Source organism: Dermacentor variabilis, chromosome 9 (assembly GCF_050947875.1).
Source record: "Dermacentor variabilis isolate Ectoservices chromosome 9, ASM5094787v1, whole genome shotgun sequence".
In the NCBI taxonomy this organism is placed as follows: Eukaryota; Metazoa; Arthropoda; class Arachnida; order Ixodida; family Ixodidae; genus Dermacentor; species Dermacentor variabilis.
The window spans coordinates 38872021-38899470 of NC_134576.1; the positions used below are offsets into that span (position 1 = coordinate 38872021).

At 44.7% G+C, this 27450-nt stretch overlaps 1 protein-coding gene across 1 annotated transcript in view; it reads right to left on the minus strand.

Annotated features, from left to right (window-relative positions):
- Positions 1-7016, minus strand: part of LOC142558306 (endothelin-converting enzyme-like 1) — a 73936-nt gene extending 66920 nt beyond the window's left edge. Inside the window, exon 1 of the mRNA XM_075670455.1 lies at positions 6817-7016. Coding sequence (XP_075526570.1) covers positions 6817-7016 — 200 coding nt within the window. The remainder of the gene's footprint in view (positions 1-6816) is intronic.
- Positions 7017-27450: the final 20434 nt, after the last annotated feature.

The window sequence follows — 27450 nt, forward strand, 5'->3', positions numbered from 1 at the left end:
GTTCTGTGAACTGTGGCTGAATCTTTAGCATTTGAAGCATCGGAGAGGATTAGGCACGCAGGGTCTGACCCGGCTCTTTACGCAGCTTGCCTCAATGATCTCAGGCAGCATGGTTGATCCGAAAATTAGGATTAGGTGCTTAGTTCCAATCTCTTTTCCTTCGCGCTTCATCTTAATTCTCTTGACATTGACCACATTTTGATCACACCAGCCCTCTAGTAGTTCAGCGTCAGTCAGCTCCATCAAATCAGCATTGGAAACGATGCCACGAGTGGTGTCCATAGTTCGGCGCGTGGTCACGGTCACTGTAACATCTCCAAATGATACTAGACTAGACAGTTTCTCGTGTTGCTTCATAAGGTGGTAGAGTAGCCTCAGTTGGAGATATTGAAACAAGAAATTCGTGAAAAATTCATGAAGACCTCTTATTCTTATCAGAGAGTACCTTTGGATATGATATTGAAGTGGGGGAAGGAATCTCGGACCATAATATGGTCGTAGGCACTCTAAAAATATAAAATGTTTAAATAAAAACCGGATAGCTCATGTCTATAATTTTAACCGAGCCGATGATACGGCCATCCTAGATTATTTAGAATTGGCTTTGGACCGTATGCCGGAAGAAAATTATGTAGATGAATTATGGAGGTATTTTACACAGGTGGTGACCAGTTCATTATCTCTGTTTGTGCCAAAAAGAGCTAAGCGTTTACATAAAAGCAATCCATGGGTTTCTCGTGAGTTAATACATTTAAAACGTCAGCTACGTCATGCGGGGCAACGAAAACTGAAAAATCCGGAGAGAATATCGGCCCTTAGCACCCAAGTTCGCCAGAAGTTAAGAGCGTCTAAAACGTGTTTCTGCGCTACAACACTGACTAGTTACCTTAAAACATCACCTCAAAAATTTTGGCGATACGTTGCCCGATCAAAGCCTACAATCAATGGAATAGTTGTAAATGATACCGTGTGCAACAATCCTCAAATTATTGCCCAAGAATTCAACACTCTTTTGGTTCTGTATTCAGCCGAAGAGATGAGAGTGCTGTAATAGATTTAGAATGCGAGGACTACGCTAATAATAGCATTTTTATCTCTAAAGAAGGTTTAATTGACATGTTGTTAAAATTGGACGTAAAAAAGTCTCCTGGTCCTGACAAAATACCGAATGAGTATTTAAAGCGATACTGTGAATGGATTGCATGCTTCTTGGTTAAAATCTTTTCTCTGTCATTAATAAATGGTGCCTTACCAAGTCACTGGTTATTAGCAAGGATTGTGCCTGTTTATAAGGCTGGAGACAGGCTAGACATTGGGAACTACCGTCCGATATCCATGACTTGTACGGCTTGCAAAATCTTAGAGCATATAATTAGTAAACAGTTAGTCGAATATCTTGAAAACAATAACATTTTTTACAACAAACAACATGGCTTTCGAAGGCGTCTGTCAACTGTCACGCAATTATTTGAAACAATACACAGTTTTGCAGAGGCTCTTAATTGTCGCGAACAAATTGATGTTATCGCTCTGGATTTATCAAAGGCATTTGATAGGGTTAGCCATAGCAAGCTAATTGAAAAGCTTTATGGGTATAATGTAAATTCAAAAATTATTAAGTGGATTCAGGCTTACTTACACAACAGACAACAGTTTGTTGAAATAGATGGCGAGTGCTCCTCTTTCCTTCCTGTATCACCAGGTGTACCTCAGGGGTCGGTTTTGGGTCCAATTTTGTTCCTACTGTATATTAATGATATCGCAACTGATGTACATCCTATGATTGAAGTGCGGTTGTTTGCCGGTGATTGCCTCTTGTTTTGCCGCGTTAAGAGTGTTTCTGATCAAGAACGACTAAATGATGCTTTATGTCGAATTTATAACTGGTGTGAAAAATGGCATATGCAAATCAATTTTGATAAATCTGTTCGCATGACAGTTACGAATAAGAAAACTTCATTCATGTTTTCGTACGCTGTAAATAATAATGTAATTAAGCGTTCCACAAAGCTGAAATATCTTGGCGTAACATTCACTAGTAACCTCAACTGGAATGAACACGTCGAAAACATATGTGGATCAGCCCAGCGCAAGCTTGTTTTGTTACGGCGTAAATTAAGAGATGCTGCACCAGATATTAAACTTAAGGCATACACTACCATTGTTAGACCAAATTTAGCGCATGCTTGTGTAATTTGGGGCCATCATGAACAATACATAACAGATAAATTAGAGCGCATTCAGCGAATGGCGGTTAGGTTTATTTTTCTGTTTACGACAGAACTCCCTCGGTCACCTCCATGCTCGTCAGAGTTGGTCTCACTACGTTGGCTGTGCGCAGGAAAATCGCACGCCTTAAGTTTTTATATCAACTCTATAACAATAAGCTGAACCTGAATCCCAGTTTGTACTTGAAGCCTCCTGGAAGGGTTTCACCATGAACTAATCACAATTACGCTATAATGCCTTATGTGCCAAGAGTTGATGTCTTTAAGCACTCTTTCATTGTCAAGACAATTGCTGAGTGGAATCACTTGAATTCTTGTGTGTTTCCGAGAAATAACATGGTTGATTCGTTTGAAAAAAAAACTTGACTGCGTTCTTTGCGGGAACTTTGTGCTCTGTATTCCCACCCTGTAACAGCCCGGCAGGGCTTATAGTATGAAAATAAATAAAGAATTCGTGAAGAATTCGAATAATTATTCGTGGTCATTTTTCTGGTTTTTCAGAGTGGATGGCATGAAATGGGGGAAGGATTCTTTTAGGCGACGAGAAAACTGGAAGTCTTCATAAGTGCGCGCTCTTTTCAGTGGGATGAACGTGTAGTTTTCGGCAGCAATGCCAGCTACCCACCATGGAGACGTACAAGGGGACGCAGCAGGGCCTGTAAAAAGAGGTCCTGCAAGCGCCAGCTGCACGTTATTGCTCTAACCGAATATAACATAACCTACGTTGGCTACTGACACTAGGTTAGCCCATGCTGCCTGGAAGATCGGAAGTAAATAGAAATGAGTGGAGGACAGGAAAGATTTAAAGCAATAGAGAAATACGAAAATTGGAGTGCAGGACAGGAAAAGGCAACTACCAGTTTCCCCAGCGTGGGTCAGTCCGAGGGTGTCATCTACGTGAAGAAGAGGACAAAGGGGGGTGTTAACTCCGCCGAGGGTCCTTAAAGGCCCAAACACTCGGCATCGGCTCAACCCTCAGGATCTCCTTTCTCCCGGGCACGGCTAAGCCATGCACGGTGGAACGCGGGTTAGTCCAACCCTCGTGTGCTCGGGTACATGGTGTCGCAACACAACAAACGCCTGCTGACTCAGATGCTCTTGCGGAGTCGTGAACAATCCTTTCTGGCAGCGAAGTGAAAGCTACGAAAACAAAGAACGCACAAGTAAGTACTGCCCTGAAAAATGTTTCACACGTTCTTCCGTTTTAGTTTAAGCAGGGATAGAGAAGACATATAAGAGGTTGTGGCCGAGTACTGCACCAGGGTGGCCAATCCTGCTCTGGTGAGGGAGTGCGTTACCGGTTCTGGTCACCGGGATCCGGCCGCACTCCAGGCCTGTTTATGCAATTTTATCAACATGGGACAACATGGCCACAATTAGTACATGACCTGGGTAGTTGGAGAAGTATGGGAGAGGCCTTTGCACTGCAGTGGGCGTAACCAGGCTGATGATGATGATGAGACAGGCACGTACCCAGGATATTTTTTCGGGGGGGGGGGAACCCAAGGTAACTTTACTCCGCAAATGGGGGGGGGGTACCTTTACTAGTATTAATGTGAATAACGCCCACCATTCGCCATAAGAACTCGTAAACCCACAAAATAGAAATGAATTAAGGTGTATTTTACACGTACGCCTGTGCGATACACCTCTCCTTTACTTGGCAAACAAAGAACCACATCAAATGGAGAGAGAGGGAGAAAACATTTATTTGTCATGAGATTGGGTGTCTTCCTCGTACTCCATCTCATGACAAATAAATGTTTTCTCTCTGTCTATCTCTCTCTCCATTTGATGTGGTTCTGGACTCGCGCAGGAAAGAAGCGCAGAAAGAACACTGACAAGAGCAAGTAAAGAAGCAAAAGTGTAAAATAAAGATTAGTTTAGTAGAATAGAACTTAAAAAAAAACAGCAGTTGCAACAAAGGCACACGGACTGCGCGGAGTTATGTTCCTTCGCCAGCCAATCACAGAAGCAAACAAAATCGTCGTCATGCGGCCTTTTAAACATGGCATCCTACTTGACACCTCCGGGGCGTCTGCTGTTCTTGAAGAGTCTTTTCATCGGCAGAAGCAATGAGGTGTGCAAAAGACATGAACAAAATTATGGAGTCTTCAAAAGTCTGCGGTGCAGTTCATTTCACTGCTTCACCCGCTTTACTCATGAAACTTCACTGCCAACTGAAGTGAAACTTTACAACAAACAGTTGTAGCGAAGCAAGCATGTTATTCCAGTTCAATTAGGAATTAGACATCCGCTATTCCACTATAATAGGCGAAGCAAAAGGTATAAAATTACGCGCTAATAATTTTACTTTTGTAGTTACCGCCTTATTTGGGTAACAGGAAAAGTTTGAAGTACAAATTATTTGCAGCCTCGCGGAGGAACAGTGGCTGGCGGTTATGAAGGCATGGGCGGGGTTTCATTGCAGTCTTTAAGTTGCATCCGACTATAGTAGCGTTTTTTTTATTAGCTCTGGAAGATTTATACAGAAATATATATTCGCGGAAGAATCACAGTTCTTTTGGATCCCTTGTTTACTGCTCTAACAAGTGCCACAAGCGACTCGTACTGTTATTTGGGAAGTTACGTAACGATGCGTGGCCGCCAATCGCGTACAACCGCGTATGGCGCAGGAAGCTGCGATTATAGACGTACGGCGCCCACCGCGGAAGGTTAGAAAAACACCTACATAAGTACAGCAGAGAAGGAGCTACGTTAGGCGGCTCTTATCATAACTGTAGAAGCATCATTCAGAACGCACTGAATTGTCCTCCACTTCCGGCAGCGTTCTCTCTGTTTCCTTTTTAAATAAAGAGATGTTGATCCACAAATATTGTCATAAAGAATGGCTAAATTTGTTAATTTTAGCTTTTCCTTGCTGTTTGGCTGTTGTCTCGGCCTTAGTAGATCGCTTAATTTCTCAACTCCTTGAGACTCTTCTTTCCAATTGTAAATTTTGCACGAAAAGCGCTGTACAATGAGGGAAAAACTAGACGAGTTAACGGGTGACAGTCATATTGCCTGTGAGTTTAAGGGTTATTGCAGGGCTCAATGATGAACGCTGTATCGCATTATTTTCCACCTTATCTAACCCATATCATGGGTATATTGTTCCGAGGATCTCTCAGCGTCGCGGCAAGCCGTCACTCGAGGAAATAATGAAACAAAAAGGAAAGTTAAACGCAATTGGCATTTTCACTGGCCGCAACTCGTTCCACGTGCATACAGACCAGCTGACCACGAAGTGTATCCCTTTCCTGGTCCCTGGATCAGTCTAGACGTAGAAGCTTCAACTAACGAAGCAACAACGATGCGCGTGACCGTTGAATAGAACTGAATGCATCTCGAGTTAATCGAGCGGGCACTGAATTGATCAGGAAACTGGCCTTCACATCCCAGGAGACGCCGACAACTACCGCCATCCAAAAGGAGTGAAAAAGGCAACAAAATGTTGACCGCAGAATAGCTGTCAAGTCTCAACATTGATTTGGCGGTGCTTTAGGAATGTGTGTGAGAAGTGGTCCAGCGGAGAGAGGGGGGGTATGCGTCTTAATTTCGGAGGGGGGGAGCCCCCCCCCCCCTTGGTTGCGTGCCTGTGATGAGAGAAGACAAAACCCTTATTTACAACACCCCAATAAGACAAAGTAGACCACTGTGCGTGAAACGACTTATTTTCTGTTTTTCTCTACCGCATTCGGCCGAATGCAAAACCGTCAAATGTGGAAGCCACACAGATTGCGTGCCCCCCCTCCCCCCTCTCCGCCGCTCTCTTTTCCAGAAAACCAAAAAGCTCTGTCGAACGCCGTCGGAATATAGGGCACAGTAACAGACTTGCAGGAGGTCCGATCCCCCAGTCTTACCGTTATTGCCACGAAAAATTGTCCACGGGTACACCAGCATATGAGTACTGATACGGTGGATTCCATTCTCCCTACACGTCGCGAATATTTCACACTGCCTCAGCGCCCATCACTCCTCCTTCGGAATCCACCCGACACGTCATGCAGCAGCCTTGCATGGCTTCTCTCCGCGAGTGCAGCAGTGCTCATGAACTCGTCTTTCACGGAGCCTGCAGTTTGCAAAGCAAATGGCGACGCATTGGTGGCGCCATGGTGAGCTAGCCAAACAACAACTAATGTCTAAAACATGGAAGGCATGAGATGTTTTTGTCTCCGCTATTACTTCCTGCACATGCACTTTGCTAAAGCATAGCCTTCGAGATCTCTTTAGGTTAGAGGCGATTGTCAGTGGGGTCCACCAATTTTATTATTGGGCACCACCTATTATTGAAGTGTAACGCACCCTAAAGTTGTTCACGAAGTGTAGATGAATCGAACGGAGGTTGCATGTCCCAAAGCAAAGTTGCCCGCAGTTACCACTGCTGATGCAGGGCTCGTAGCAATACTACTGCGAATATTGGCATGTATTGATCTATATTTAGAAAATTTTCAAAATGAATGCTACAGGGCACAGTCACCACGCCGCTTAGAATGAGACCGTTATTTTTAGGGACTGAAAGACGCCATCCCTGAAATGCGCATTTACACTACTCTTGTGGAACTTTAGGTACGTGTCAGCCGCACACCTGTAGAAGTCGTCGCAGGGATCCACGTCCTCCCTTTTGGAGACGGCGGAGGCCACCTCTCGCGCATAGTCGAAGCAGCGCGGGTCGGGCGTGATGCAGCCTGGCAACACGGCCATGAAGACGAGTGGCAGAGACAGCGTCAGACCCGTGGCTACAATTGTGCCTACAAGCACTACGGAGGTGTCCGTGGGCGACAGCATCCCTCCAGACGCATCGTCGGTTGGCTTCGGACGGTCGGGGAACCGGCCGAACGCCTTCAGCGGGAAACCCGCCGCTGCGCCTGCGCACAAGACCCGCCGGTATTTTTGGAACCAGACGAGGCGCCATCGAGTCTGTCTGAGTTAGTCCGCATGCGGGGTGGAACGAGTATAGTATGATTAGGCTACGTTCAGTTGGCTAGGTTACACTAAGTTGCAAATGGTTTTGAGGCATAAGTATAGTTGTGCTGCATGTTTATGAGTAGTGTTTCATTGTGTTATGGCCGAGAAAACATTTGATAAGATTATTTTACACTGCGCACTTGTTACAGATCTCCAATATTGTTCACCGTGAGCGTAACTTCTCGGCACGAAAGATGCTATAATTTGCCCACAGAGCTCAGTCGACATTCTGTTGCATCATTATTGCAGTATGACCTGGCACTCATTTTATCGGAATTGCTGAAAGCGCCCAATGTAGTTACGCCTTTTAATGAAACAGCAGAAAAAACTGGGCAGGTGAGTAGTAAAGATAGTACTCTTGCACTTTCTCCGTATGTTCTTGCACACATGCTACTCTTGCACTTTCATGGCTAACGTACTCAATCTGTTTTTGCAATTCATCCCTAGCTTTGCTGAACGGGCCAATCTCATCTGAAAAGTCTAGATTCATGACATTCGCCCTTTATCCTGACTCCTAGTTAATTCCCTACTAATAGTTTGAATACTTCTAAGCACTGGAGTAAATAGCATGACACAGATTGTCCCCATGCCAGACTCTCTTCTTGATCGCTATATTTCCGCTTTTCTTTAAGAGAATTAAGGTAGCTGTGAAGTTTTTACAAATATTTAATAAGACATCCATGTATGCCTCTTGTATTTCTTGGTCATGATATGCCTACATTACTGCTGGCATCTCTATTCAATGGAATGCCTGCTAGTCATCTATCAAAACCATATAGCGAGGTTAAGTGAACTTCGCAGGTTTCGCAATTACCTGATTGGTGGCACGTATGCGATCTATTCTAAAATACACCTTCCTGAAGCAAGCCTGTTCTCTTGGTTGACTGGAATCAGTGAACTGTTGGCGCGATTCTCACAAAAAATACCTTGGTGAATATTTTATACAATGCTGAAAGGAAGCGGATGCGTCTATAACCTATCGAAATTTAAGCTTCTCCATTTTCAAGGATTGTTGTAATGTTAGCATTCTTTCATCTCTCTGGCACTTGAACTCTACATTGCCTATGATGGGTTGAAAGCTTTTAAAGTGTAATGTCCTCTCAATCTTTGGTTAAATCGACTAATCTTTCACCAACCCCTGGTGCTTTACCGTGGCACATATTCCTTCTAAAGCCATTGTAACTTTATCTATAGTTACAAAATAAGCTTTCGTGTCCTTTTCGTCACTACTTTCAATCAAGGTTTCGTGGCTCCTATGGGTACTGTGCAGTTCTATAAAGAAGTCCTCTGCTGCCTTCGCTATATAGTAGAAATTGCTGATGTCATAACATTTCTCACGGCATACGTCTTTCCCGCTCCCATGCCAAGTGTTTCTCTCATTGATTTCACAGTGTGGCAATTTGTTACTGCTCCCGTAATCTTTACGATGGTAGAGTTTCGAAAATCGCTTCCTTCTTGCTTATAAGTTTTGACAGCTCAGCCAATTCTATCTGATCTCTTGAGTTAGGCAATTCCATGCTTTCTCGTTTCTTCATTCGGTAATTTATTAATTGGGAGAACTTACCTATTTGGTTACCTTAGTGCCTTATCCCCCACTTCAATTGGTGCTTCTGAAATCAGCATAAAAGTAGGCTTTCATTTATTACCTCTACGTTATCTTCATCTTTGTGTTCTGAAGCTGCATATTTGTTTGCGAGTTCCTACCTGAATTTGTCTGCTTTTATGCTTACTGCGTCTAGGTTGGCGTGATTCGTCTTGAGTAATTTTGTTCTTTCTCCCTTCGAAATGAGATTTATCTTAGACCTCATTAATTTATTATCCCTGCCCTTACCCTATTTATTAGCTTTACATCTCGCACTATGGTGGGGCCGGCACAGAATATCAACTGTATTTCATTTCCTGTTTTGCCGTTAGGGATTTTTAGGTGCACGTCCTATTATCGTGCTTCAGGACGAAGGTATTCATTGTTCGGAGGCGATTTCTTGCCCCTAGCCCTATCAACACTTCTCCTCTGCTATATATAGAGCCGTTGCCGTAGTTGCCAATTGCCTGTTCACTAGTTTACTTTTCCTTTTTTTTCCCGAAGCATCTGCTTCTTCAAAGGGACTGACGACTGGCCAGGACGTGCTGTGAGACGTTCATAAAAATGAGATGACCGTGATTGATAGTGATAGACTCCAAAATGCTGTTCATGATTAAATAGAAATGATAAGTCCAAATTAACAAAGAAAGTCTCAAAAACCAGCAGGTGACGTGACCTGGCGGTCAAATCTTGGTACCCGGAATGTTGTATATGATAGTACTGTACGTATGTCGTCTGTTCATAAGCACAGCATAGTTATTGCATAAAATTGCAGTTCGTGTATCATTAGACGCTTGCACTTCATACTGCGCGTATTAAGAAAGTCCACGGTAAGAAGTGGCATGTGCGCCCCACAGTGCATGGCGCCACACATGCTGTTGTATGCGTGCGAGCTCGCGAGTAAATACCCAGGTTTTTGTGGTCTCCCTGTAAATTCCATCGACTAGTTGTGGCGTAAATTGGTACCAGCACTACAATATTAGCACACGCGTTGCTAAGGCAACGCGCCACACTGCGTATCACGTGTAAGAGCGTCATTTCGCTTTTGATAACTTCACCTGGCTTGGCTGAAACACTCTTGACTGAGTAATGACCAAAACAGACAGGAAACTACGAAAACAAGTAGCTATTACTACCGAAAGTTAACGCCTCGGAAAAACTGTGTGGCAGGAACATCGACTTGAAAAACAAAATTATACTTTCTCACAGCTACGGCCGCACTTGTCTGCCTCCAGCTAGTGCCGGCGTATATTCGCTATCGCGCTCACCTATCACAGTTTTCAGCATGCTTCCAGTGAACGACTACACCCTCAAGGCAGATAAAAATTCTGAAAAAATTTTCAAGGCGTTTTACGCTTACCGCTTCATGATTAGACAATCTGACCGGTAAGCATTCTATTCTACAAGAAATGGGTACTATGAATATATGTTGTCAGTCCCTTTAAGGAACACGAATCACAGGCAGGCTCTCGACGATCAACGCCCCGAGAAATTGAATTTATTTTCTTTCCACAATTTTCAGGTGCCAACGCTAATGTAACAGTGCCGTTGTATGTGACGGCAATTTATGCCGAATTCCACCCATTTTCAATTCACCTGAGAGAACTTGTTGGACGACCTCAATGTTACAGATGCTCCGAGATCAGATAATATTGTCACGTGGTAGTCATGTATAAACAACACAGTAGCAATACTGCGAAAGACGAAACTAACTTTTATTGGGCGAACTTGTGCCCACAAAAACAGGCTACACTTAAAGAACGGCGACAGCGGTGAACACAGTCGGTGATCATCGAAAATATGATCAGTGAGTCAAGCGCGTCGGCTTTTATAGATCAGTCGTCGAATGTTACAGAGTAACCGCTAGGAGCCGCGTGCCTTCCACAAAGTTCTACACCAGTCGCGTCGCGCACACATGCAATCAGTATACACAAGGCTCGGTCACAGAAAGCGGATGGAATCATCGATATCATTCCAGACACATCCGATACATGCAGGCGCGTCCTGCGCTGTGCAATAACATTTGTTAGGCGGTGAAACGTGGTCGCCCGATAAAGATACACAAGTAGACGTGTCAATATACCGGCTAAAGTTATCACAATCACAAAACTAATTGCTAGCGAAATACTACAAATTATCTTCGCGCAGTCTCTTACTACCAGTGCCGTTCCAAGCGGCAAAGTTGTCCCCACGGTTCTAAATCTGGCTATAGGTCAATTGAAATCACCGTCCCGTATCCTTATTCGTGTAAGTTGATCAAGCATGTCATCAACTCCCGTTTAGCGAGTCATCTTGATCGTCCCTTTTTAGTTTTACCAAATAAGCCCGGCTTCCACATAGGCCTTTCTTTTTTAACTCGGCATTTTGAATACTCCACAATAAACCACGTCTGCTATGCTGGTATCTCGAAACTCTTTTATCGAGATTCGCAATGTCGGCTGATGAGCAAACTTACATGCCTCTGCCTCGACCCTTTACTTCGATCACTGATGTGGAGGTTCATTTACAATCGCAGGCAATGCACCGCCGTGGACTCTTATGCATCGACTACGGCCACCGTAACATCCGGTGTCCCGCGACGGTTAGTTTTCATTATTTGAATTAATGATTCGCTAGTCGGCCCCTCTCCTTATATAACCCTGTTCGCAGATGATGGCGTTGTCTAACTACCCCGAATGACTAATATTCACTCCCAAATGACTTTAATGCCCTAATTATATGGTATAATCGCTTGCAGAATAAACTAAACACGTCAAATTTAAATTCACATATGTATCTCGAAAACGTTCAAACGACCGCTTTAAGAATTGCCTAAAGCCAACTGGAATTCAACAGCTAAAATTGTACCGGTATTTTGGTGTCAAATAAACAAGATGACATTATCCCTGTGATCATGTGCTAAAATTAGCCACTGAGTCAGCAAGAACACTTGGCTTTAGGGGGATATTACTTCCGCTACAGCTACCGAATGCTCGCAAGCTTGCTACTTGGTGTGCACAAAACACTAGTTCACGTCTGCCTTCTGGTCCCATATTCGAACAGAATTGTTTGACTGAAATCAGCACAATACCGAGGGGCCTGCCTAACCTTCACAAATTACGATTGTCACACAGGCATCATCAATGTCAAATCAACACCTCGTCTTACGCTTCTGCTTTTCCGAAAAAAAAATGTAAGCCAGTTTTTTCTTCCCCTCACACGTTATTACAGCGTCTCTCGTAAACCAGAAACACTTCTGTTGGCCCGAACCGTCGCTCTTGCAGTCTTTTCAACTCTCTCTGCGCACATTTATTGTATGGCTGTGCAAAAGCCTTTAATCACTGTTTTTCACGCTTTCTGACTTAGTAAAGCAAATCACTGCCTGATCACGCTGTCGGGGAATGCCATCCTAAAAGGTTAGATACCTATTATTGAAATATGTAACCTATGAACAGTATGTTGCTTGGCTAAAGCTACTTGTGTTTTATAGGGTTCAGCTCTTTCTCACTTCTTTTTTCTGTACTGTGTCCAAGCTTGTTTGTCTAGTGTGGCGTAATATTAACGTATAGCTCCCTTTACGCACATAAGCCAATATACTCAAAACATTGTCCCGCTCCCCGTTCTGCAGTACCATGCAAATGGCATTTAAGGGATAATAAATGATAATGCTGATGGTGGTTATAGTGTTAAAGTTGCACCAGAGCACATTTATCGAGACACTGAAGTCGTATTGGAAGCGCATCATGAACAGCAAAATGCCAGACAGAGAACAATAAGTAAGAGCGCCCGTGCGAATTACTTCCTAATCATGATCGGCAGCTAACTATTTCCTTTTAAAAAACCATTCAATTATGCCTTACTTCATTCTTTATGTCAGGTGCTGAAGCTTCAATGAACAACAAAGAACTTGGATAAGTTAGTGGGTGCTCAAGGAGCATTGGAAAAGCAAGTATCCGGTGTAACCCTACGACAAACAAGTGACACTTTTGTAGTTTTCAAGGCAGGCGTGTTTAGCCAATATTCTAGCTGATCATAAAACGAAGATGTGGTATAGAGTAGGTGATGTGATGCTGGGATCGAAATTTATCTATTTGAATGAGAGACCTTTCTGCCCTAGCTCATTAATAAGAGATATTTTTGAGCTCAATGGAACCATTATGCACCTAGGCTATAAAACAAAGACAGAATGGTTCTCTACACTACGCGTACAGAAAGTGGATTAAGCTGTATACAACTAAATATGCAATCTGCGAATAATAAAACAACGTAATTTAAAACCTTTTCAGAAATAGAAAACTTGCGGGGTGTAGTTATGCTTAATGAAACGTGGTACACTGACGCTAGCAATATTTTTCAGTTACCTAATAAGAAAGTTTTCTATTTAAACAGAGAATCACGGTGTGGAGGAGGTGTTTCCTTGTTGGTAAATAAGTCTATATCATGTGATCTATCTGGCAACTTTTCGTGTACGAATGAAAATATTGAGGTGCTATGTGTTGAAACTAATGATACATTATTTGCTGTTTGTTACTGACCACCTGATGGCAGTTTGAATGCTTTTTTCATGTTTCTGGATAATCTGTTGTGATTTGCCAGTGAAAACCGAAAATGGGTAGTTATTGGTGGCGACATGAATATTGATATGGGTTCTGAAAACGCAACGAAACGCGAGTTTGTAAACACATTTGTCCAGAACGGCTGCATTAATGCCATAGAATCAGCAACTAGGGTTATAGCTACAAGTGAAACTACGCTTTATCTCTTTTTCACAATTTAGCATGCTTCCTGTATTAGCAGTTGTGTTTTGGCGCATTGCACTGGTGACCAGATGCCAATTTGTATGTACGTTGAAATTGCCAATATTGCGATACGCAGCAACGCATCTGACATATTTTAGCAGGACATTACTGAACAAACGCTGCAGACATTTCACGCAGAATAAAGCGACGTAAACTGGGATAATATCCTTCAGGAAAATAATGCGGAAGTGGCTTACACTAAGTTTATCACATTGTTTGTTGATGTGTATTCAAAACACTTCGTCTGCAGAAAACGTAAGCATAAAAATTTCAGAAAGCCTTGGCTAACAAAATACCTGGTTAAGGAAATAAAGAAGCGCAACCAGCTTTATGGTAAATTTGTAAAATACCGTGACCCTGCTGACCTGAAGGCTTTTAAAGAGTATAGAAATAAACTAACCAAAGAGTTACGAAAAGCAAAAGATGCATATTATTTCCAGATGTTTTCTTCTTCTGTCAGCGCCATAAACTTTGGAATAACCTGAATATTGTATTGGGGCGACAAAGAAGGAGCGAGTCTGTAGAACTAATTGCTTACAAAGGACAGAAGTTATCACGGCAGGAAATGATCGAACAGTTTAATAAACACTTTGTCTATCGCGATACCTATGTTACTTCTGCAAAACTTCCTGACCTTACTTTCCCTCCAAATCAAAACACGCTCTTTTTCCAGCCTACAGATGTTCATGAAGTTCATACAGTATTTTCTAGTTTTAAAAACTCGTCATGCATTGATCCTGATGGTATACAAATAACACCCGTAAAGTTTCTACTACATGAGATCACTGAGCTACTTGTACACATATACAACTTATGCATTTCAACTGGTGTTTTTCCTGCAAAGATGAAGAGTGCGAGAGGCAACAAGCAACATAAAGCAAGAAAGGCAACAAGCTAGACATAAATAACTACCGGCCCATATCTGTCCTCCCTCCCTATCTTTTCCAAAGCTTTCGTGAAAATATTTGTACGTTTAAACTCATTCTGTAGTAAGCACAACTTAATTAGCGAATCTCCGTATTGGTTTCAAAAAGACAAGTACACAGAGTTAGCCCTAGTGTGTCATAAAGAATATTACCTTACCAATTTCGAGAACAAGCTCATCACTCTCGGTTTATTTGTAGATTTCAGTAAAACGCTCGATTATATCAGCCACAATATTCTTTTTCATAAGCTCAATCGCTATGAAGTTAGAGGACTTCCTCTTAAATTTCTTCAGTCGTATATTCAAAATAGACGCCAATATGTATAGGTAAATACCTTAAGGTCCCAAGAGAGGTTAATACTTTCTGAAGTACCTCAAGGCAGCATTCTGGGTCCTTTGCCTTTTAATCTATATGTTAACGATATTATAAATATTGATTTCAATGTAAAATTTTTAATTTACGCTGACGACACCAGTATATTTATAACATCACGTTCTTACACCGACCTTATCACAATATCAAATGAAGTGCTCCTGAAACTTAGTACATGGTCTAAGCAAAACTGTTTATGTGTCAGCCCAACAAAAACTAAAGCTATATTTTTTCGTCCCAAAGGAAGCACCTCCCCTTTACTACATGGCATAGCCTATAATAATGCTCAGATTGAATTTGTAGAAAGCATCAAAATCCTAAGCGTGCATTTTTCATCATCGCTGCTATGGAATGACCATGTAAACTTTGTAACGCTAAAACTGAGTAAGATAACAGGTATAACAAGCCTAAACCATTACCTTCTTCCTACATAAGTTAAACTACTATTATATAATGCCTTATTCGCCTCTCATCTCAATTATTGTCACCTCGTATGGGGCACTACAACTGATACGAATTTAAACAAATTATTTTTATTACAGAAAAGGATAGTACGCGTCCTCGCAAATGTGCCGTACGATAGACACACCGAACATTTATTTGACAAGTTTAAAATTGTCACAGTGCACGAAATTTACAGGCGTCGACTTTTGAAGAAGTTTTATCACATGAACAGGAAAAGCGATCTATTCCTTGGTAAATAATCATGTATAGAAGAACGTGTCCCCTCACGGTTCACAAGAAACACAGAACCCTGGACTGTGCACCATTTTAGGTCTAATTACAGCTCACAAATGCCAAAAAGCAACTTACCAAGGCTTTTAAATGCTTACAAATCTGGAATTGATATATGTGCCCTTACCCCATCAGAATTTTCTCGACTGAATCAGTGGGACTAATATTCATGTTTATACGGCCAGCTGTTTCAAAAGTGTAGACTAGTTGAGTTTACAGCTTTTTGTTTACACCTATATATATATATATATATATATATATATATATATATATATATATATATATATATATATATATTTTTTTTTTTTTTCATTTATCATCTGTCATGTGTGAAACGTTTTGTAACTTCACTACGCGCAACTACTCGCTTTTCATTTAGTACTTCTCATGCATTCTTGCCAAACTGTGTATTTTTGTATTGTTAAAAACACGTGGCAGCTCCGCGCTGCAATATCTTGTGGTCTGTGGGGATGCGCGACTCTCACGCGTCCCCTGGTATGTTGTTTTCCCGCATAGCTCCTGTCTCCTGCAATCCAGCTTCGCCGCGTGGCCTGCGTGATGCCGTGATGGTCGCGGCAGTCGGTCTGGTTGAAGCGCAGTAGAAGAGATGGTGCGAGTGTTGCGCTGCTAATGCCGCCTAACGGCGGGGTTACTTGGACGCTGAAAGGAGAAGGCTCTTCCTCTTTGGTTTAGGTTCGGCAAGCTGCGAGACATTCCGCGCGTGCGCCGATCCATGCTTCAGCGAGACCGTCTCGCGTGGTATCCTTCGAACGCGCCACCGTTCGCGTGACCGTACGCGTGAACGACCAGGCGTTGGGATCCAGCATGGGACGAACATATTCGCTCGCTATCTGGTCGCGGTGAGTCCGACTTCCGCGATTTGTCGCGCGCCCATCGGCATGTTTTGGGGATAGCAACTCGGCCAGTAGGCATTGATCTATGAAAGGTACAATAAATGCCCTTGTGATTGTTTGCACTACTGTCTTGTCGTTCCTTTGTCCCAAGAGCGGATGAGAATCCCACATCTGGCTGCCCAACGTGGACTTCTTGGTGCATCGGACGATAGTTTTAACAGTTTTGCTTCGTTCGAGACCTTTGTTTGAACCGAAGCGTAGGGCTAGCGTGGATTTTGATAGCTAGCGTTGGCGGCGTGCTTTCTTGAGCGAGGCGACGGTGGCTGTAGTGTGTTTGAACTTGTCAACATGATAAGCCTTTTCGCAAGTGTTTTTATAATGACATTCGTCGGTACGAGAGCCACGTGGTCTGAATCCTGGGAGAGCGAGGCTCAGCGCCCGCGGAGCATTGGCAAAGCCTGAAGCGAGTGAGTACGGAAGCCTCGTGGGTGGTGCGAATTTCTTATGTTAATAGCTTCTTCTATCTCTCTGACTCGGATGAAGTCGCGGCTCTGGGAGCCGGGTGGCCGTGGGCCACGGGTGCCACTACGGGCTGACTGGTATTGCGGCCTGGCACCGGGCGCTCCGACACCGTCTGGGACGGTGGGCGCCGTCAACTCGGATGCTGTGTGCTGTGTGCACCGAGCGGGGTAGGACCACCTAACAGAGCTGACGTCTCCTCGCGGCTGCCTGTTTTGTGCCCATTTTGGGTGCTGCTTTTGGATGCCGGTTGTTGTCAGGGTAGCGACGCTTTAGGCCTAAGGCGTTACGAAGCTGCCTGTCGCACGTGGAGGGACACAACCTGGTGGACCGTGGCTTTGAAGTGTTGCACTTTGCTTCCCTCATTCTAGTTAGCCTCGCATGAACTGAGATTACTCGTTGGTCTCAAGGAAGCGAGCTTCGTTCACGTGAACTGAGCATCTGAGTAGCTGCCCGATCTTTTGCTAGCCGAATTGAACATCGTACCACGTGGGAAACGCGCATGCAGAATTTCTCTCACTTGCACTACTTTAGTGTTTGTCGAGTGTGTTGAGTGTACGCAGCGTGAGCGGAGTCACCCCTGGTTTGCTGTTACCTCCACATCGTGTGCGCTGCTACCCCGTACTACGATCGAGCCACCGGGCAATGGGGATGCTGTGGCCAGTTCGGCGCTGAGACTTCGGCGGCCGCCTGTATCCAGCTCGCAACCCTCGGCGACGGAGAAAAGAGCTGGCGGTCACCGACAGTTACCGCGGCTATCCGCACCAGGGCGCGTCGGCGCGAGCGACGCTTGCTTGTACCGACTACTGCGTCGCCTTTTCCGGAGTCCTGGCCTGGCATCGTGCCGTCGAGTCTGCAAAGCTGCTGCTGTGACCGGCGGACGCCAGCGGTGTACCCAAGCACAATGTCGGCTCGCGTGCTATGGACAGCGTATGGACATTTCCTCGGCGCGGCCACTGCTGCATGTACTATCTTGTTCGCGAAGCACGTGTTGATGTTAGACCGTGTGACATGTTTCGCCGGAATATGTAGTGTTTTAAGGTTCGGGGGATGTGGGGATGCGCGACTCTCACGCGTCCCCCGATACGTTGTTATCCCGAATAGTTCCCGTGTCCTGTAATCAGGCTTCGCCGCGTATCCTGGGACCGCGGTGGTCGGTGTGGCTGAAGCGCAGTACGAGAGGTTGCGCGAGTGTTGCGCTGCTAACGCCGCCTCACGGCGGGGTTACTTGGACGCGGATGGGTGAAGACGCTTCCTCTTTGGTTTGGGTTCGGCAAGCTGCGAGGACATTCCGCGCGTGCGCCGATCCATGCTTCTGCGAGACCGTCTCGCGTGGCCTCCTTCGAACGCGCCACCATCCGCGTGACCGTACGCGCGAACGACAAGGCGTTGGGATCCAGCATGGGGCGAACATATTCGCTCGCTATCCGGTCGCGGTGAGTCGGACTTTCCAGATTTGTCACGCGCCCATCGGCATGTTTTGTGTATAGCAACTCGGCTAGCAGGCACTGATCTATGAAAGGTGCAATAAATGCCCTTGTGATCGTTTGCACTACTGTGCTGTCGTTCCTTTGTCCCAAGAGCACGGGTGAGAATCCCACAGGTCATAGGGGGCAGGTTGTTTTTGCAAGCTGCACTTGCAGCTTTTCTTCGCTGTCTCCCCCAATCTGTTGGAAATAAAGATATATTCAATAAAGAATGAGCTCCTATGGAGGGATAATGCAGTCGATGACGGCGGATGATTCAGTTGCCTGGCTAGATTGGGAAATTTACTGGCATAGTCACGAGTGAATGGAGATTACAGGAAGAGGCCTTTGTCCTTCGTTGGACTTAACATTTGCTCGTCATGACGACGATGTTGACCCTGAATCTCCTATGCACTATCTATAGACCAAGTCTGGAATACAGTTATCGTACGTAAACATGAGTACACATATAAATACTTTTCGTGGTGCGATACATACAGACTTGCGACGACTGACTCTTGTACTAATCAGTCTAATTAAGTTACCTTCTATTTCACGGCAATAACCAGTTATATCTTACGGCAGTAACCGGGTATATCTGGTGGGGAGCTTTGTTTCAGAATTTTCTTAACGCCAGCTATGTAGTACGTGACGCGAAAGACGCACTTCCAGCCCCGGAAACGCTCCGCCTTTACACAACTTCCTAATAAAAGGGATACCTGCAGAATCCCCTCCGGCATCCATTGGCAGATCACTCTTTTGGAAATGTTAGAGGCCGGCTTCCGCGCAAAGGTTGCCAAGCGCGGTTCCTGGCCACAATCAGCAATGGTAGGTTCGGGTGTAAGACTGCAAAAAAAAAGAACATGGACGGTAAACGAGTAGGAATTTTCTTCGCGTTGGTAAGTACGCAGACAAGGAAACCTAACCATAGCTAATTACCGCTGCAGACTATCAGCACTATATTTTCGGCATTTCGACGCACGCACGCACGCACGCACGCACGCACGCACGCACGCTCGCACGCACGCACGCACACACACACGCACGCACACACGCACGCACACACACACACACACACACACACACACACACACACACACACACGTACACACACAGGGGGTGTGCGTGGTAACCTCAAGACGGGGAATCAAGGCGTGTAGTAACGGTTAGGAAGCAAATAAGTATTCGTATTTTAATAGTATAACGCCAAAAATTTACGTGCGGGATTGCACAAGGAAGTCGGCGTTACAATCTAAAGCTCTCGCATTCAGCATTGCGTTTCTGTCATTCGATGGTTTGGTGACTGTACAGAAACGCCTGCTGTATGTACTTATTTGTCGTATTGTATTTGTAACGCAACAGCTAGAATTGAAAGTACCACGCATTAGGTCTTTATCGTAATTTGTCTGTTCGCTCCAACGCTGTTTAGTAACCTGTATCAATCACGATTCAGCGTTTCTGTACAAGAGCAGCTGGGCATCATAAAAAGTGGACGTTTCACTTGAAGACGGATGCAGTGACAGCGATAGAGAAGTTTAGCGTCTCGCAGCGCTGTAGCCATGGCGAGTGTTGCCAGTGGTTTTGCAGACGTTCCACTTGGATGATGCACGAGGTATAACCTCGTGCATTATCCAAGTGGAACGTCTGCAAAAGCATGGATGATGCACGAGGTTATACCTCATGCATCAACCATTATCGTGCATCACTGAAGTATTAGCGTTTGTTCCACGTCTACCGATAAGACGAGAGCATACGCACAACAGCTCAGCAGGGCGCTTCTAGTGCGCTTGCGCACCACGTTCGTGCTATCAGCGGGAAGCAGAGACCTGCCTTTGCCTTGTCAGCGAGCTGATTGAGCGTAGCGTTGACGGTGCGCCGTCCTGTGCTTCGTTCTTTTTGCAGCCAAACTTGAATTTCTGCACTCTGCGTCTCTGGAGATCCTCTAAGCCTCTGCGCTCAAGTCACGCATGTTATCTGAACAGCATGACAACGACGGCGGCGGTGATTGTGCGAATCGAGCGGTCGCGTGATTGCTATCGCAATAAAACGAGGCCATCGTTTCAATAACCGGTAAGTCTGTTTTATGTAAGTACCGTCAGCCACAACAGTTTATCCGATCTGCAATGCGTGGCGGGTCCACGCAAAACTGCACTGCTACGCCGTCTGCCGTCACTCAGCGTGGTGTTGAAGCTCCTGGCACTCCCGCACAGGGGCGCTTTGCGCATTCGTGTCTTTTCTTCGCTATTGGGCATGTCTCGCCGCTCGCATCCCCATGATGTGCTTTTGGCACTTCTGGCAGCTGCTGAAGTTCCCTGTCACCATCGTCGGGCGTCTGCTTCCGCTGCTGCGAGGGATGACGGAGCTCCCTAGTGACTGTCACATTTTTGTGAGGGCCGAACGCGAGAAGAAGGCCTGTGTCGTGCGATTAGAGGAAATGGCAATAAGTAATGATTCAAATCACTCCAAACCACTACCACGAGCCTCTAGACAGCGAAAGAGAAAGCTTGGAACTGGTATATCCATGGTAAATATCATCCCAGTTAGGATTAAGCTTTTCCTGTGATGACTCGAAGCTACGCTCGTTGTAAATGGCGGCACACACACTTGAGCTTAGTTCAAAAGAAATGCAAATATAATTCTAATGCTTGACCCGCACGTCATTCGGAAGATAACATCTATTCAGACAACGTTTTGTTCTGCGCAAAAGACGCTCGGGAGCTCCGTAATCCATAGCAGCAGCCGAAGCAGACGGCCGGCGACGGCTGCACGGTGCTTCAGCGGCTGCCACAGCTGCCAAAAGGGCATCACGTGGAAACGAGCGGCGAGACACGCCCGGTAGCGAAGAAAGGACGCGCATGCGCAAAGTGCGAGGGACGCGGAAGTGCCGCGAGTTTGGACAGCACGCTGTGCGACGGTATCTGGCGCAGCAATGTATGAATGAATGTGTGCCGTTTACTGGCGAAAGGGCCACGTATGACCAAAGAGCGCCATGCCAATGTTAATGAGTTTGCGGTGGAGTTATGATTCGTATGAAGTTGATGTGACCTGGCTGTAAAAGGAGCCGTAAAAATAGCCGGTATAAAGTGCGTAAAATCAATGTGTAATAAGATCATGGTAATGACAAATGACGGGAGCCATGAGCATTAAGATGCAATGCGAGAGACTGATACGATATATACGACATGTATGTTGCTAAAATTGTCTAGAGCACTATTGTCTCATTAGATCCCTTGAAACACAAGGGCCTGGGGGCATGTGCTATACAAAGCATTATCACAGCAGCATACTCATGGGTTTATTACATGCAGGCCAACATCATTCAAGAAATCGAGGACTGCTTTGGTGTTGAAAAGTGGTTTCTTACGAATATACATAGCCCGGGGAAGAGGGATGGAATAACGGTATGCAAGAGGAAAATGTTTCTTTCTCTATGCTTCGGCTTCCCGACACTCCAGCAGGGCGTGGAGGACGGTCAGCCTTTCGCCGCATCTACCACAGGTACGTGATTCATTTCTAGAAAGTATGAAATTGTGGGTCCCAAATGCGTGTCTTATTCTAAGACGACAGAATAGAACATCTGTTCGCCGTGATATTGTTGCGGAGGGCCAATAACCTAACTGTGGCTTTATCAAGTGCAGTTTATTTGATTCTGCATCCCACATGTATTGCCAGTTCGCAGTTTCTTTCATAAGAAAGGCTTCAGATCTATGACAGGGACAACAGCGGTAGGATTAACAGCATGTGATGCAATTCTCGGGGCCATCTGGTCCACCAGAACGTTACCCGCGATGCCCCTATGGCCAGGTACCCAGCATATAATGATATGATGGTTAGATAGATAAGCTTTACACAGCTCGGAATAGAGCTGAATAAATACGGGATTTTTATGCTTACAGAGTGACATCAATTGACCTTCACGACACTTAGGGAGTCTGTATATATAAATGATTTTCGGAGTTCTGATTTCCTTATACGCTTCACAGCCGACAATAGTGCGTTGGCCTCGGCCATAAAGATATTTGTTTCCGAATGCAGTACAATCGGATTTTGGGAAGTATGGACCGACGGCTGCATAGGACTCCCCGATACGTAACTCGGAAGCGTCTGTGTAGAACTTTGCACGAGTGCTTGTATTGAACTTCTAGGAAATGCGTTCGGATTTTGACCTCTGGAGCGTGCTTTGTAACTTTTAGAAACGATATGCCACATTCCACCACCTGCCACTCCCAAGGAGGTAACGGCTTTGTTGGATGCATATCATAATCTATAATATAATTGTTTATAAAATCGGGTGAAAAATGAGTTGATTTTTTAAAATGCTCCCAGTCAGCCGATACTAATTTTCATATCGGAACACGGGGGGGGGGGAGGGGGTGTCATGCTGCGTTATTAAGTTTAAAATTATAGGGAAATGGTCACTTCCAAATGATTATTTACACATTCCATTCAAGATGAGGTAGAAGAGTAGCAGAGAATAGTGCTAGATCTATCGATGAATATGAGTTGTGTTGGATGCTGTAATAGGTTGGCTCCTTCTTATTATACAGGCAGGCACCAGATGCAAGAAGGAAATTTTCAGTGCACCGGCCTCTTGCGTCACATCGTGTGTCTCCCCATAACGGGTTAAGGGAGTTAAAATCACCCACAAGTACGTAGGGTTCCGGGAGCTGATTTATGAGTTTATAGAAATCTGTCTGTTGGAGGTGATAGTTTGGGGGTATATATATGGAACAGACAGGTACCAACTTATTGAAAAGAATCTCTCTAACTGACACTGCATCGAAGGGTGTCTCTCTGTAAGGCAACGTGGCGACAAGCTACAGACTTGTCTGTAAGGATTGCTAAGATGGAGATGCTAGGAGATGCCATCCTTGCTAGGATGCAAGGATGGAGAAAGTTTGTGTGCGTTTTAGATGTGCCTCTTGAACACACAGCAACTTTGCATTACGTTTGTGTAGGAATTCTTTAATATCGTGAAGGTTATGAAGAAGACCTCTAACATTCCATTGTATTATTTGTGTATCCATTATGATGAATTCGTTTAGTGCTGTGTGTTTCATAGACGAAGATTAGCTCACGAGCCCTTTCCAGGCGCTGTGACGCGAGTTTTCTCTTTTTTGGAGCGATCGAGAGAGGCTCGCCGCTCCTTAGGCGCTGGTGGCGCCGTCTGGCTGGTTGTTGTGTCCATCACCTCTTGCGAGGCGTGACACGCGCTCTTCCGAGCGCTGCGTTTGACACGAAGTCATCGACACCTTGGAAGAGACCTTTGAGACCACCAGCCCGGTGGTCGACGGGCCCTTCTGCTGGGGTGGCGGAGCAGCGCTAGCTGCAGCCACCGCGGGGGCAGATGGTGTCACAGCCGACTCAGTGCGTGTGGGCCGGAAAGCTACCGGAAGCCGTCGTGTCGCCGCCCCCTGACGCGTCACATGGGAAAATGTGTTCTTGGGCAGGCAGGATAACAGCCTCCATGCAGTGCGTGCAGTCTTGCTTCGCTCCGCCACGCACTGCGCATCCCACAAACTTTTGCGGCAGGCAGTACCCGCTGAAAGTAGGGTAACGATACGCCCACGGCCATTCCATGGTTCTCGCCAGCTATATGCCACATAAGGCACTCAGAAAGAAACAATCCTATTCACTCCGACCAAGCAACACTCCGATCAAGCAAAAGTGGCTCGATTGTCGCAGTTGTCTCCCAAGTCTTGTCTTTAATGGAATGGCTCCAAATCCTCGGCTATATTTCAACGAGAATCTGACACGCGCTAACCGAGATTTATTTCGTCAGGCTCGCCTAAGAGGGAAGGACAAGGACTACAAGCTTTTCTGGACAAGCAACGGAAGGGTGCTGGCCAGAAAAGCCGAGGGTGCTCCTGTCATTCGCATTGACACTTCCGTTGACCTCGAAAAGCTCGTGTAAATATGGATGTAGCTAGATCACTCTTGTTTCATACCTTCTCAGACGTTCGTAACTTTTTTATTGCTAACACCGGTAATGCCTTCACTGCCGCCCATGTTAATATCCGCAGCATCCGTAAACACCGGAATCATTTTGGCGCTTTAACTACGCCTTTCCTGTCTATCCGTGACGTCTTTGTTTTGACAGAAATTAATGTTCCAGCGGACGCCATGTCTTCTTATTTTATACCAGGTTATAAGTTGTTTTCATACACTCGCACGTTGCGTAAAGGAGGGGGCGTGGCCGTATTTGCGAAAGACAAGTGGCCTGTATCAGAAATACCGCTTTTCTTTTCGCAAGCTGAAGTTGTTGCTCTGTGACTATGCTCATCTGAGACTTCATTGGTTGTTTTGTCTATGTACCGGCCGCCTTGTTGCAATGTTCGTTTATTCTTATCAGAGCTTGACACAGCCCTATCATCCCTATCTCTTGACGAAAACGTGTGTGTGCTAGGCGATATAAACATCGACACCCTCCGCCCCACTCTGCCACCGGTCGTGGACTATCTCGATCTATTATCTAAATGGGGATTAGAAGGCATTATACATCAAGCAACGCGTGAAGAATTTCTGTGTGGAAAGTTGGTTAAATCCTGCATTGACCATATTAATGTTCGGTGCTCCAATTATGCGATGCAGGCAGCTGTTGTTGAAACCAAGGTCACTTATCATTACTTCGTCTGTTGTCGTCTTGTAGAAAATGCCACGCCTTCGAAAGTCAACAGCATGAAAAAGGCAATTTGCATTGTTGATCCTAAGCTCTTTGACGATAGCGTCACAAAGCATGACTGGCTGTCCATGTTATATACGCTCTCTCCAGCTGATTTATACGACCGTTTTGTTCAGATTCTCCACAATTACAGAAACAAATGCACCCGGTTTGTAAAAGTGAGATTACGTCGAGAAGAGAACAAATGGCTATCGCCACAAATATTAGCGGCAATTAAGGAAAAAGACCTTATGTGGGCCCAAGCTAAACAGGCTCCAAATTCTCCGGAGCTACTACTGAAATTTAAAAAATGTAGGAATCGACTGAATTCCATGATTCGGCTAGCAAAGCGAAATCATATGCGCCAAAAATTCAAAGAAGCTCGTTCGGACGTGAAAAAGCCGTGGTCTCTTGCAAATGAATTAAGAGGTAAATTCAAATGTGGTGGTCACCTGTTACCACTTGAGCCCCATTTTTCTACGGATGGAGCAACTGTTTCAAATGAATTTAATACCCACTTCTCACAGGTTTCTGGTACTGCGAAACCACACCCTGATCACTGTACTTTAAGGAACAGCGTATACAAATCTGCACACCTTCCTCCTCTATGAAAACTTGATCTGAGATCAATTCTTTTTAACCTAAAAACTCATAAATCACCGGGTGTTGATGGCATTTCTGTGGAAGAGTTACGCAGAAATTTCGACGCTGTTATGTACGTGTTGTTATCACTGCTGAATCAAAATTTAACCAATGGTATTATGCCTACAGAAATGAAAAAGGCGATAGTCATACCGCTCTTCAAGAGTGGTGCACGACATAGATACAAAAATTATCGCCCAATTTCAATTCTGCCGTGTATCTCTCAAATATTAGAAAAACACCTGCTGGAAGTCACGTCAACGTACCTCGATGCCAGTAGCATTATTTCGTGTGCGCAGTATGATTTTGTTCCAGGCAGAGGCACACAGGCTCTCCTTGAGGATATTTCAGACATTATAAATTCCGCTTTTGATGCTAACCAGGTCGTATGTGCTGTTTTTCTTGATGTTAGCAAAGCTTTCGACAGTGTTTGCCATAGTCTTTTGTTATATAAACGTTCCTTGATGGGATTTCGTGGGCCTTTCCAAAAAACTACTCTCTGACTTTTTGGAGGATAGAACGCAGCTAGTCTCCATTGGGCAGTACCGGAGTAATACAACTTAAATAAAAGCCGGAGTACCTCAGGGATCTATATTAAGTCCACTACTTTTTAATCTATATGAGAATGACCTCGCCGCTGCTACCCCTACTTTTACATTTCAGTACGCAGACGACACAGTTGTCTCAAGCTCCCCGTTTTTCAGATGAAATCTCCATTTTACAAGATGCAACGATCAACGTTATGAACTGGTTCACTAACAATGTCATTAATGTAAACGTCTCAAAAATACAGCTTATATGTTTTCATAATCCTTTGAAGAAAGTAAGTTTAAACCTTCCATTACTGGCACACGCTTCATCTTGCTGCCCCTGCACCTGCTCACCGGTTCCATATGTCTGAACAGTGAAATACCTCGTCGTTTTCCTCGACAGTGACTTAACATGGAATACGCATCTGGCCCATATATGCTCAATATAACGTGCAGTTTCAGGTACATTATACAATATCAGATATTACATGCCACTCTCCGTTCGTAAAATGGTTTTGCAAGCTTTGGGTTACGGTATGCTTCGCTATGGGATTACGGTGTAGGGTCACTGCGCGATTCGATGGCCTTAAGCCTTAAGGTTGCCAGATTTTAACACCCTTCTAGCGGAAACGGCCATCCTGAGGCATTTCTAGTCGCACAAATACAAGGTCGAATATGTTCCTGCTCGTTGTCTCCGGCCGAAAGACCGTTTTCGGGTGCCTCGCTGCTCTACCAAGTACGGTCAGCGCACTCGTAATTACTTCATCCTTTCCTTTCTCAATAAACTACCAGCAAGTGCCTTTCGCGCGAAATCAAAATATAAATTAAAGCAAATTCTTCGTCGCATTAACCTCTAATCCATTACACGGTTGGTTCTTTCATGTGTATTGAAACTCTACATAACTTTAGGGTACTGGAGCAAATACATGAATTTATTTGTTTCATTTTACATCTACTGATGTGTGTGAATAGAGCGTGTAAAGAGTACTTTTGTTTTGTTTCAGTGCCCTGCTCCCTGCAGATCTCATATGTATATTCCTGTCTCTTTTTTGGTTCCTATTTTGATTGTTTTTTGTTGGCTGTTGTCAATAGGATAATTGATGAATTTTAAGTGATATACAAATGCCTGATGCATGTTTTCTTGCTCTGTATTAAGAATGCTGGATTATGTTACTTTTCATCGCAGGAT